This window comes from Macrobrachium rosenbergii, chromosome 23, assembly GCF_040412425.1.
Source record: "Macrobrachium rosenbergii isolate ZJJX-2024 chromosome 23, ASM4041242v1, whole genome shotgun sequence".
Taxonomy (NCBI): domain Eukaryota; kingdom Metazoa; phylum Arthropoda; class Malacostraca; order Decapoda; family Palaemonidae; genus Macrobrachium; species Macrobrachium rosenbergii.
Genome location: NC_089763.1, coordinates 33,879,485 through 33,892,777, shown reverse-complemented (window position 1 = coordinate 33,892,777; position 13,293 = coordinate 33,879,485). Strand labels below are relative to the sequence as shown.

Sequence of the window (13,293 nt, the reverse complement as noted above, 5' to 3'; positions counted from 1 at the left end):
TTGGGAGAGGGATGGTGTACAGTTCACAGTTTGGGAGAGGGATGGTGTACAGTTCACAGTTTGGGAGAGGGGATGGTGTACAGTTCACAATCTGGGAAATGAAGTGGTATACAGTTTCCAGTTTGGGGAGGTGGTGGTTCACAGTTCACAGTTTAAGAGAGTTGGTTATGTATAGTTCACAGATTGGGTGAGCTGGTGGAATACAGTTCACAGTCCGGAGAAACGTTGGTATACAGTTCAGTACCTCAAGAGACTTCAGACAGGTCTATTTACCTGACAGGGTACGACAGAAAGCAACAGGCTTACAACAACAGTAAATGAGACGGGAAAGAAAGACAGGTAAATAGATAATGAAAGAGAGCAAAGAGAGGAGAGATGATGACATGTAAATAGAGACAGAAAAAATGAGAGAAAGCCAGACAGCCAGACATAGAAGAAGAAGAAGAAGAAGAAGAAGAAGAAGAAGAAGAAAGAAGAAGAAGAGAGAGAGAGAGAGAGAGAGAGAGAGAGAGAGAGAGAGAGAGAGAGAGAGAGAGAGAGAGAGAGTTTCGAGCAACCTTTCATCATAGTGAAAGTTATCCAAATTAGCTGTCAAATTACTATTTTCATCATCGCCAACCTTTAGCATGAGAATTTTTCACATAGTCTTCTATAACAAAATCATAACAATAATTAACTAGTAACTGCGGAAAGAAAGGGGAATGCGTCAAAGAGAAAGTTTTTCTAATTAGAGGAAATACTGAAAGAGAGAGAGAGAGAGAGAGAGAGAGAGAGAGAGAGAGAGAGAGAGAGAGAGAGAGAGAGAGAGAGAGAGAGAGTTTTCAATAATGGTTTAAATTGAAAATGCATTAAGCTCACGAAATATATGATATATATATATATATATATATATATGTATATATCTATATATATATATATATATATATATATATGTACTAAATATCTATCTATCTCTGTATGTACAATATACATTACATATGAGAGAGAGAGAGAGAGAGAGAGAGAGAGAGAGAGAGAGAGAGAGAGAGAGAGAGAGAGAGAGAGAGATGTTATAAACAGAAATTACATTAATCTCACAGAAAATTATATATATGTATATACATATATATATATATATATATATATATAGAGAGAGAGAGAGAGAGAGAGAGAGAGAGAGAGAGAGAGAGAGAGAGAGAGAGAGCTTTGCACGTGCAGCGTAATACGGTGGAAATGAAAAAGAGAAAGAAAAACTCGGCCAAAAAAAAAAAAAAAGCATGAGAAAAAAAAAGCGTGGGAACCGCCATCACCATCCGAAATATGTGTCAAGAGCTCTTATAAAGCACTCCGTGGCATCCTTTAGGTGCTGGGGGCCTCTGGGGACTGGGGAGGGGGGTAGCGGGGTAGTGGGGTTGGGGGTGGTGACGTGGAGGGGGGAGGGTTAGCGTGAAGCAGAAGATGGTAAAAAAAAAGAAAAGAGATAAGAATTGGGAAACTAGAGAGGAGGGGAGTCAACTTTTATGTAACAAAATACGATGACAATTGAATAAAAGAAGAATTACGTGTCATGTTTAATAATAATAATAATAATAATAATAATAATAATAATAATAATAATAAGAAGAAGAAGAAGAAGAAGAAGAAGAAGAAGAAGAAGAAGAAGACCTCACATCGGGATCGAACCCATGACCTCATTGATGAGGAACGAGGGTACCTCGTATTGCAACATTTCTAGACTGATGCATGATATTAACAAGAAGCCAAATCAATCATGGGGATTGAGACACCTTTACCAATCTCGCAACATACATTTCAGATTGCAGAATTCTCTGCAATCTCCTGCATTTCCTTCGTCAATAAGTCAAATCCTTTAACGCCGCTTAAGGAACCGTTCTTTCTAGACAAGCGACTCCAAGACGACGACGACGCTCAGAAATGAACGCGCCCAGGAGCAAAAGCAGCAGTTGCTTGGCAGACAGAGTCAAGCAGACGGAAGTACAGCGTACCGTGCAATTATCGCGACAGAAAATGACGCCGCGTGAAAAAAAAAAAAAACCATCAAATAAAAAGTGAATCGCGGGAAGCGTAAAGGGAAAGCATCTTATTTTCCCAGAAGGTTAAAATACTTATCTCCACGTCTTCGAGTTGTCTAGTACAAACACGATGGCGGGAGATTACTGCGCGTATGTGAAGCTTCTCTGAGTGGTACGCAGACTTAGATAGCCCGGAATTAACGGTAGCTAGCGAGGGGAGGAAACGATGAGAGTTTCCTCTCTCTCTCTCTCTCTCTCTCTCTCTCTCTCTCTCTCTCTCTCTTGACGTGGCTATTCTATATTTTTCTTTTAATTTTCTATCTTGTCTTGATATAGACGCTCTCTCTCTCTCTCTCTCTCTCTCTCTCTCTCTCTCTCTCTCTCTCTCTCTCTTGACGTGGCTATTCTATATTTTTTTAATTTTCTATCTTGTCTTAATATAGACGCTCTCTCTCTCTCTCTCTCTCTCTCTCTCTCTCTCTCTCTCTCTCTCTCTCTCTCTCTCTCTCTCTCTCTCATTGACGTGGCTTTTCTATATTTTTAATTCTCTATCTCGTCTTAATATAGACTCCTCTCCCCCCCTCTCCCCTCTCTCTCTCTCTCTCTCTCTCTCTCTCTCTCTCTCTCTCTCTCTATATATATATATATATATATATATATATATATATATATATATATATATATATATATATATATATATACACTGATTCAGTGATCCAGTCAGTAATGGCATTATTAACCCAGTCAGTCAGTCAGCCATGGAATTATTCACTCCGTCATTCAGTCAGTCATGGTATTATTCACTCTGACACTCACTCATATATGGCATTATTCAACCTGAATTAAATCATCTATGATAGTATTCACTCAGTCATTCAGTTAGCTATGACATCATTCACTCAGTCATTCAGTTAGCTATGACATTATCCACTCAGTCATTCAGTCAGCCGTGGCATTATTCACTCCATCGTTTAGGCAAACGTACCATTATTCACTCTGTCATTCACGTAACCGTGTACTTATTCACTTTGTCATTTAGTAAACCCAACCATTATTCAACTTTATCATTCAAAAAGCCCAGCTATTATTCACTTCATCATTCAGCTAGCCCAACCATTATTCACTTTATTATTCAATCAGCTTTGGCGGTATCCAGCACAACATTTCTACAACCATTACTTCAAAATAAAAAAAAAGATAATATTACCACTTCACAAACCTACTCCATCCACTCCAGTTACTCTCAACCTTAACCCAACTCCCAGATAATGAGCAAAAATTAGGATTTTTTTACGTATTCTTTTAAATTTCTTCAAAATGGCTTCATAAAGCAACCAGTCAAAAAATAAACGAACAACTTTCACCCATGAACTGATGAACAAGTAAATTCGATGAATACTTTTTTTAAAAAAACGAACAGCCCCAAACCTCAAAAGCGAAATATTTGCAAACTTTAGTTCAAAAATGATTTAAGGTTTCCCGGCAGCATAAAAAGATTACAAAATCCACTTTCACTCGAGCCGACGAGTGAATGAACAGAGACGTGTGGGGAAGAATGTGTTATGGAGTAATGTTTCTGTGGTTTGGCTTCTAAAATCCGAATAATATTATCTCCAAAAAATATATTTGGACATTTTGGGAGTGCACCGAAATGAATGCGAGCTAATTTTTCCTAATCTATTTTTTACTGGTCATGGCTTTTTTATGGTTCAACTCAAAGTCATTCAACAGTCATTTTGCAGTTTTAATTTGGTAATAAGAAAAAAATATATGAAAAAACCTTGCCAAACCTGAGTAGGCAAAAATCTAATAAGAATTTCTCCAGAAATAAAAAGTGATAACAGAAATTTCATTTTTAAAAGTTAAGCTTGCATCTTATCACAATTGGAAGCGTTCGAAAATATAGTTAAAAGAAATAAAACATATATGCAGCTATCTCATTCAGATATCAAAAATTAAAAAAACTGTACTCAGTATAAAAATAGCTGTGCTACATCACTGAGTATAATAAGCTCTGTCAAATCAGGGATGCCTGTAATTTACCTTAAATAATCACTTGACTCATAATAACTCGCAAAAAATTTACAATGCTCTCTCTCAAATCAATGATAACTTTAATGGTCGCGATATAATTGCTCAAATCATAACATTTCACACAAAAAACTGCGATCATGGATGCCTGCAACCTGCACAATACAATCCCTCAATTAAACTGGCAATGATACTCAGAACTAAGAACTAGCAAAGAACACTTCTTTGAGCCATAAAACCTTCTATGTATTACTTGCCACTAATTCATGTATTCATTCATAAGTTAAAGTTGTAAATGTACAACCTAGGAATTGGAAATTGTGTAACACTTCCACACTGTAGAATATATTTCTTAGGTCTCTGCACTTGCATAGATAAATTTGCCTTAAGTTTCTTCTTGAAGAAATATAAATACTGTATTGACAAATTTTCAAGAAACTAGCAATAAAATACCTAAACTAAAGCTTGGAGACTAACAACACACCTTGGATTACAACGAGACCCACCAACCTAGATGAGCGAGTGAGTAAGATCACTAAACAAACTCCAGCAAATAAGTAGATAAAATTATGAATAACAATTAGACGCAAATCCTGAAAGAACGAAAAAGACCCGAAGAGAGTAAACATAAACCTCTGTACTCACCAAAATATCAAGCGGAGGTTTTGTCACAGCTGGAAGAACGTAGACAGTCTCAGCTGGGAAGTCGCCTCTTTCAGATGTTCTCTCACATCGCCCGACACACCAGCCATTGTTCATTACAGTTTCTCCTGATGAATCCTCCTCCAGTAGGATAAGGTCACCCTTGTTGAAGGTTAGGAAGGATGAATTCTCTCCTGCAGTGGTCAAAAACATAAAGTTAAATGGGTATTACTATTAATTTTAATTACGCCCATTTCAAAACTTTCTGTACCTTTATAAACACAGTACCATAATACTGGTTTACACGGAATTAAAATTCATATTTTTTTTATTCAAGAATTCCCAAGATTCAAGACATACATGTCTCTTCCGAAGGTAATAGGTGGAATATTACACTAATGTCTCTACCACTCACCTGGTGCCTTATAATCTTGCAGTGCAATCACAAATTTGGATCTCTTCTTCAGTCCCTCTAAGAAGTATACAACTAAATCCCTAATATCTTCACTATTAGGGCTCTGGAAAGTGAACTCTTCTCCCCTCACTGTCGACAGAGTAAACGTCTGTGTGTAAACTTTCTGCGTCTTATTACAAGAGACTGTTGTGATCTCTGGGAAGGACAATTCTAACAACACTTGTTCTTGATCATCTACGACATAAACACCAGTCCAGTTCACAGCAATGATGACGTCATTCTTCGGAAGGTTGGGACCAGAGTATCTGTGTGTAAGAGAGAAAATTTCTGTAAACCTAACACTACCATTTTTTCATTTTTACCAACAAACTTCATCACATATTGATAACACATCATCTGAAAAAGCTATTCACTTAGGGTAAACATACGACACACTCTTCCCTACAGGAATCTTACCTGAAAGCTTCATAGAATCTGGAGAAGAGGAGAGGCCATTTAAACTTGGCGTAACTGACTACGTCTTCTTTCACTTTGAGAGATTGGACTCTCTCCTTAACATAGTAGCTTTTCCTGTACGCAGCCACAACCATATTGGCCCATCTGTCTATTGCTTTGTCCCCTGATGATACACAGTAATCAGGAATGTAGCTGGGAAGGTTATTGAAAAGTCTATCGGTATTCATGTCCGTACCAAACTCTATATAATACTGTTGAGCAGCGATCATAGATAGATCTTCATCCTTGTCGCATCGGTATTCACCAAACTTCACTCCACGAACCACCTACAAATTACACAGAAAAGAAAATATTAATTTTGTAAAAAAAATTCAGCTTTCAATGCACTACTTTGTACAAATCATTTCATCATCAGTACATTACACTAAAGAACAAAACATTTTAAGATTTTTATTTATCACTTTTCCTATAACCTGTCTAACTCTGCAGGCTGATTTCTCTTTAGACCCCTGTTGGGTTTATAATCTGGTGACCCAGTCCATAAGGGTTTTCACCTGAAAATTTAAAGAAAGGGGAAAAAGAAAGCATCTTTTACCAGGCAACAGAGCACTGCCTTTACATTTTCAATTAGTAAAACCCGAAAAAATATTTACTGAAAACCCACAGTACCTGCTGATAAATTAGATTTGTTGCAACCGGGTCCTCTGTTGGGTCGTGCCAAGGAGCGAAGATCTCTTTCCTGAAGAAGAGTCTCCAAGGGGCATTCCTCTCCTGGGCTCCTTGTTCTTTGGCATACTGTTCACACTGACTAATGGCATCCATGACATGATCTCCTCCACTTCCAAGAGATGAAACCTGTAATGCAAAGGCAAGCATGCACAAACTATGCAAAGGCATACTTCCACAGACTAGCATACTTCATTAACATATCTAGAAAGTGGCCGTCAAGTCAACAAATTATTGAAATGGTTAACATTTTATGCAATAATTATAAATATCAAATACAGCAGCATCTCAACTTAACACACACTTTGGAGGTCTGGCTTTCTGATAAGTAGCAAAGTCTGTTCAGTAACAAAGACTTTCTATTACAGCCTGGACTTGAATATTTTCTAGACATCTTGCAGCTAACATTTATTCCACATAGTTCCTAACCTAAACTAACCCGCGCTTTACGTTTCACATTCAAATTAAGAGATTACTTTAAAAATGTATGAAGTCTAAAATGGTAGCCAAGCAAAAAATAATTATAATAACGTAGTGGATAAGTACCGAGTTCCATTAAACTGAGGTGTTACTACTAACCAAAAGAATAAAAGTTTTACAAATACTACAATAATGCAAGTTTTCTTTCAATACCAAAGAGTATTTTTCTTTGGACTGAGAAAGCATCAAACCACATACCTTATCAAATAAAGCAATGTACAATGAAAAACCAAACTGGTCTCTCAGGCCAATTTTATCTGAGAGCTGATTGCACAGCTCTCTTGCCGTTGTTGCTGAATCTGCATACAGTGTTTTTGTGTTGCCATCCATGAAAGTTATAGGAAGCATCAGAGGTTTCTTGGACTTAGTAGCCTGGAAGAAATAAAGTACAGTGATGAAATGGAATATCAGAAAATTAAATCTTCTGTATTTGTAATGTAATACTAATTGCCTATATCCATGGTTAAAACATAAACTTGTTTCATGGACAAAATGTGCATCTTCTTGCACATAAAGATAGGAATACATTTACTTAGTGAGGCTTTAACCTATGTAAAATGGTTTGAGGCAAAGACTAACAAAGTTTGGAATACCCTCCATTGAAGGTAGAAATTATACTACAGCATGTCTTTCTTCCTTAAAACTCCTCCAAATTACCTGTAACTCTAACCAACTAGGAGGCTGGTTTCTGGTGCCATTTGCAAAAGTTCTCTTCAGTCTCTCTTCACAGTAAGGGGCATATCCAGGAGGTCCCTCACGAATGAAGGAAAGGAGGTACTTGACAAAGTCCTCAGATGGAGCAAAACATCCCACACACAAGGAGAGAAGGATCCAGCCTCGAGCATGCGATGACTTGGAGGGATTATTGCTTAACTGTTTACAAATCTGGCAGTAGATTTCATCTCTGTGAAAGAGGAACAATGTTATGGCTCAGCAACAATAATAAAAAAAAGTGGGCTGATAAGTGCTTTGAAGACCTAAATTTATTTAATGCATATCCAAAGTACAAATTTAAGTGATATTAATTATACTGTGTCTATGTTATTTTTTACTATAGTTTGAAAAAAAAGTAATAACAGTATAGCTGTAGCAATAATTACCTGTAAAGTGCTGATAAGTGCTCTTTACCCCTAAATTTATTGAATGCACATTTAAAGTACAAATTTAACTAATACAGTAATAATAACACCCATTTTATTCACAGTGTGGCCGTTTTAATAATCACCTCAGTTCTGCCCTCAAGATGCCATGTCCAATAATGAAGTGAAGCTTCTCTAGATTTGATGTTGGCCTTGAATCTAGCCACGAAGAATAACTTTCTGCCGTGTACTCATCTTCCTGCAAGCGCCTCCTCACATCATCCCCCAACTTATTCTTTCTTTTAAGAGTTAATGAAACCAGCTTGTGACGTATACTGCGGTTCTTCTGAGACATGTATACCACCTGCGAGGAAGCAGACAAAGAATTATGTATGACGTTCCAGTGTTGACTAAAATATAGCACTGGAATTTTATTAATACAATAACAACAGTATTCTGCAGGGAGTATACTTCTTTACTGCAGGAATATTAGTTCAAAGACTTTTAAAATTGCTACCTATTTAAGTATTGTAATTCAGTCATAAAAATAAAAAAAACGCTAACTATAAAATAAAGTGCCAGAATATTAATAATAAAAACAGTATCTGCAGGGATTATATCATTTTCTAGTGCAGGAATATTAATGTAATAGGAGCGTTAAAATTTCAACATTTATACGAAACTACTTATAAATGTAATTCAGCCTTCAAAATAAAGTATAGTAATAACACTTAAACATTTCAAGTCTTTAGTGGCAGTAAGAATTTTTAAAAAAACACGATCATGTTCACGTGACTTGAATATTCCTTAAAGCATGAAGAGATGCATTAAAGCACTAAGAAAATTCTTTGTCATTTCCTTACAGGATCCATTCCCATCATCTGTGCTTCCTGGAACTCTTTGCTCTTGATGAAGTTTCTTCCCAGGGTTGCCGAGACCTTAGACATCACAGATGTGTTGTCCCTGTCCATCATGTGGTACTTGGGTTCAGCCATATCGCCCATGAATCGAAGGATGGTGACCCATAGTGCCAACGCAGCCTGGGGATCATAAAAGTGATTAAAAAGTTGTACTGGAAGTTAACAAGACTCTGGCAGAAGAGTTTCTACATTCCTATAGGTCCTAAGTACATATCAAAGAGGAGGCTGGGGGTAAAGGGGGTAAGATTAATGCCCTGAATTATAATATAATACTAGTATGATTGCCAGACTTTAAGGCATTGCATACGCATTTCAAAAGTTTTGTTTACTACTACACTGCTTGGTTCACTGAGATAACAAATATTTAGTTTCATTAAGCAAAAAATGTCATTTTATTCCTCAACAGTGACAATTTTCCCTCTCTCCTACCAACCTCCAGCATTTTTTGACAGGTTTAGTCCTCCAATAATTTACTTTCTTTACAAAACAAATTAATATTTAATGTTGAATTTAGGGCCAAATCTCCATCTCACTTCGTTTTTTCATTCGATCTACACTAGATGAAGGCATCTGGATACCAATCCCGTCAAAGTTTTCATTAAAAATAACCTTGCCATGACAGTCTATACACTCATTCTATGCACTCATTTAAAGGCCCACGCCTATATAAAAATAGAGGCTTGAGTAAGAACTGTGCATTGAAATCACACTTATCAGTAGATCATAAAAAAACATGAAAGCCAGCCAAAGCATGACTGATGCATGAAACGAACTGGTGAGGCTGATTCACTTACCAACTGATCTCCCTGAGTCTGTAGTTGCAGAAGAGGTTGTCTGAGCTGTTTCCGCGAATACTGATGGGTAACGTTTCCTTGGAAGTACGTGGAGGCATATTTCTGGAATTTGTACTCAGAAAGATCCTCGTGGTCACCCGAGGGTCGAGGAATGGCTGAAATGATGTCATCTCCAGAAACGGTTCCCTTGCCACCGGCTGGTAGGTCCTACAAACCAAAGACAATGTTAAGTGAGGTCCAAGAACTGACATTATCTACAAAAGTGGGATGTTGCAAGGGTAAAACTCTATAAGTCAAATTAGCATTTTCATTATGGCTTTAAAAAGAGGAAGAAACTGCTACATTAAAAACTTAGATCGTACTATCCGGTGATTAATGTTACTATGGTATGACTGGCTTAGACAGCTCAAGTCCTAATTTTCACCAACTGGAAGAATGTTTAATAATTTACTTAAAAAGATCATTTATCCAGTAATGTACCGTACACTCTGATTCAAAGTTGGTCCTCATTTATGTCAGTAAAAAAATTCTAATATAAAGATTAAGAGGCAAATTCACAATAAAATCTACGGTCCTGTTCATGTGATGGGACTGAAGAAACTGACATTATGTCATTTCAGATCTAGAAATTTTCATGCCCTGAGCATGCAAGTTGACAAATGAAAAAATGCTGTATTATACAGTGAGAGTGTCTTGACAATTCACGAATCTTATGTACAGGTTTGCTTCTTACAAAAAAAAAAAAACATTCCCTGTGAATAATGAATTTATGAAAATGAATTATTGAATTAAATAATTTCGTAGGGAATCAAAAGTGTAAGCTATAGTTAAACAATGTTTATATTTGATGCATGCTATATGTAAATCTACAAAAAAATGTACATGAACAAACACAGACTAGCATTTATATGGCAAACAATCTATTGAGCTACTAAATGCAAGTAGTAAACAACAAACACGAAAACCAACGAAACATGCTCAGTATATATGCAACGAAATTCACTAAGTATTTCGTACTTGGGAAATAATGTTGCTTAATGCATGCAAATTCCAAAACTGTCTCATAAAGGTTTCTGCAAATCATTAATGGAACAAATGACGCTCTAACTTTTCTATTTGTATCCGGAGAACATGCAAAATCATTAGTCTTCACACAGAAAATGTTATTTACATTTCACAACATTGTGAACTCACAGCAAATTGAAGTTATGCCAATGAAAACATAAATTGAGGGAACAAAATTAATCTCAGGTTATTATTCATATCATAAGGACAATAAATGGACCTTAGACTATTAAAATATTAATTAAAACAGAGGCAGCCAATCATGCAGTTTGCAGGTGTGAGTAACATCATCATGCAGAACCCAGAACATTATCATTCAGTCAGGGAATAGTATGTTAGGTCTATTCCCAACACGATCTGTTAACGCAAATCAAATGTTGTTATCATGTATCACTTAATCAACAGTCAATCATTCTGAAAAAAAAAAACTTGTACTATATTTACATCTGAATGTCACTCTCGGCTACTGAGAGTAAAAACCTATACAACATACTTACATACATTCCTCGCTGGAACAAGAAAGAGAATGTGCTGTTACTAACGTGCATGTGAAAAGCTAATCTGCAGTTGGCATATATCAGGTGAGAAAAGAACACTCCAAGAACATTAGGACTCTAATGATTAATATAATTTTCAGTTATAGTGCATAGTGCATTATCAAAGTCTGAAAGTACCCAAAGCATTAAAAGTATGAAGGGGAAAAAAATGGTGCATAGTGCAAGATCAAGAGTTGAGAACTGTGTGAAAATTCTGTACTGAGTTCATTTCCTCCAAAAGAAATTTCAGAATAACAGATATAGGTGCACAAAAGGATATTTAAACTGTATTCTCTTGGTTGTACCCATAGAGACTAAGCCATGACTGACCTTAAAGTGAACAGGAGGCGCCTGGGCTTCTGAAGAAGAATCGGGCAAGAAGTCGAACATCTCCTCGACAAGTTTAGAGTCATCGATGGGCTCGTCTCGTTGCCTTTCAGCTTCTCTTATCTTTTGTCGCTTGAGGTCCATCATTTCCTTCTCTTCTTGGTCACGCAACTGTTCTGCCAGTTCCATTTCTGAAATTCTTTCCTAAAGAAAAATGGAACATTGATATATTCAGTTTGAATTCTTGATAAAGCAAGCTGCAACATATAATGTGGAACAAGTTTCAATATATAACACTGTGGAAGCCTAAGATAGCCTTATAACTTCTCTTAGCCTGATCCCAAGTTGATTATTAAATCAGTATTTTTCCAACATCAAAATATCCCCTTCCTTATACTCTAATTAACACAATATCTGACCTTATACTTCATTTCTGCAATCTCCTTCGCCTTTCGTTTGTCCATCTGCTTACGAAGTGCTCTTTCGTCTTCTTCTTTAAGCCTGGCAGCTTCTACTCTCATCTTGAGCTTTCTGTACTGACGACGGGCAATGAGACCACGAACGTGAGCTTGAATCTTAGTGACAGCCCACATCTTGCGGTGGAACTCTCTCCTGACAAGGTACCCTCGACATCTTGCCTAAGGAAGGTTGATGATTTAATATTGAAAAGACCTAACTGTTATTTTCCATAAAATTTATGACACTTCATCTTTACTTAAATCTTATATTTCACTGACAGGAAGCACCATTAGCAGTGACAGTGACATGATTCACATTGAAAACCTGTGACGATGACATGACTCACTATGAAAACCTATTTCTGTAAATGAAAGCTATTCTTATCAAAGTAAAAAAAATCACTACTGGTTTTGTTATCAACAAGTGTTTTACAGAGAGTTCTCGTAACCTGGTACTAGAAGCAGAGCAAGGTCATAAAAATACTCTGTATAACTTCAACAATAATTTGTAAACAAAGCCATTGTGGATTCTGTCACTCCTTTCCATGTTCAATATAGTGAGTCAAATCAACAAACTTACTTGCAATGAAACAATGTGACCTCGGAGATGCCTGAACCGATGGGATACCACTCTGGAGCGAATAAGGGCTTGGAGTCTCATGTACCCAACTCTCATGTGCTGGTAACGTCTCTTCTGGGCATGAGCACGATAGAACTTCTGGATGATGATGGCACTCTCTCGCATCTTCTGGAATCTGAGATATTGGGTGCGTGGAAATCACTATTAATAAAAATCACATGTTCCTTACTTCAAGTTTTATCATTTAAATCATTGTATGCCATATATAGTTCTGGTCAGCCTAATAAAACACAGTTATCTTATTTGGGTTCTTGTACTCAAATAAAATTTCATTATTTTTCATGGATCCTTCCTGTGAGGAAAAATAGTAGCAATATTTTCTTGCTATTGGCAACATAAACTTTAAGCCCATATAATAAAGTGTAAAGACACTGGTCGTTCTGAAATTAAAAGGTGAAGATTCCAATTATATGCAACCCAAGTAATAGCTAAATGCCTAGCCAGCATACTATACAGTACTCTCTCAAATATACCTTCTTCTGTAGTACCATCCCCTGACACATCGCTGTAGGATAGTAATCTTCTTCGTCAGAACTCGATCACGCTCCTGCTCAAGGAAGAGGTCGTGGGCATCCTTGAGGAACACCTTTGTGTGACCCAGCTGATAATCTGCTCTACCCAGCACCTGCTGGCAAATCTTGCTGGTGGCAGCTCTGCAGTCCACCTGTGGAAAGAACAATCATTAATCTTTTTCTACTTTATTTATGGGGCT

General features: G+C 36.9%; 1 protein-coding gene across 5 annotated transcripts in view; it reads right to left on the bottom strand.

Annotated features, from left to right (window-relative positions):
* ck (myosin-VIIa ck) overlaps positions 1 to 13,293 on the bottom strand; it is a 182,993-nt gene that overhangs the window by 53,926 nt on the left and 115,774 nt on the right. For all 5 annotated transcript variants that reach the window (XM_067125565.1, XM_067125566.1, XM_067125567.1 and 2 more), the window contains 13 exons: positions 13,055 to 13,245; positions 12,522 to 12,696; positions 11,903 to 12,121; positions 11,487 to 11,687; positions 9,556 to 9,762; positions 8,705 to 8,881; positions 7,988 to 8,205; positions 7,420 to 7,666; positions 6,961 to 7,134; positions 6,226 to 6,411; positions 5,557 to 5,882; positions 5,101 to 5,405; positions 4,689 to 4,879 (listed from right to left, as the gene is read on the bottom strand). In XM_067125565.1, coding sequence (XP_066981666.1) covers positions 4,689 to 4,879; positions 5,101 to 5,405; positions 5,557 to 5,882; positions 6,226 to 6,411; positions 6,961 to 7,134; positions 7,420 to 7,666; positions 7,988 to 8,205; positions 8,705 to 8,881; positions 9,556 to 9,762; positions 11,487 to 11,687; positions 11,903 to 12,121; positions 12,522 to 12,696; positions 13,055 to 13,245 — 2,817 coding nt within the window. The remainder of the gene's footprint in view (positions 1 to 4,688; positions 4,880 to 5,100; positions 5,406 to 5,556; positions 5,883 to 6,225; positions 6,412 to 6,960; positions 7,135 to 7,419; positions 7,667 to 7,987; positions 8,206 to 8,704; positions 8,882 to 9,555; positions 9,763 to 11,486; positions 11,688 to 11,902; positions 12,122 to 12,521; positions 12,697 to 13,054; positions 13,246 to 13,293) is intronic.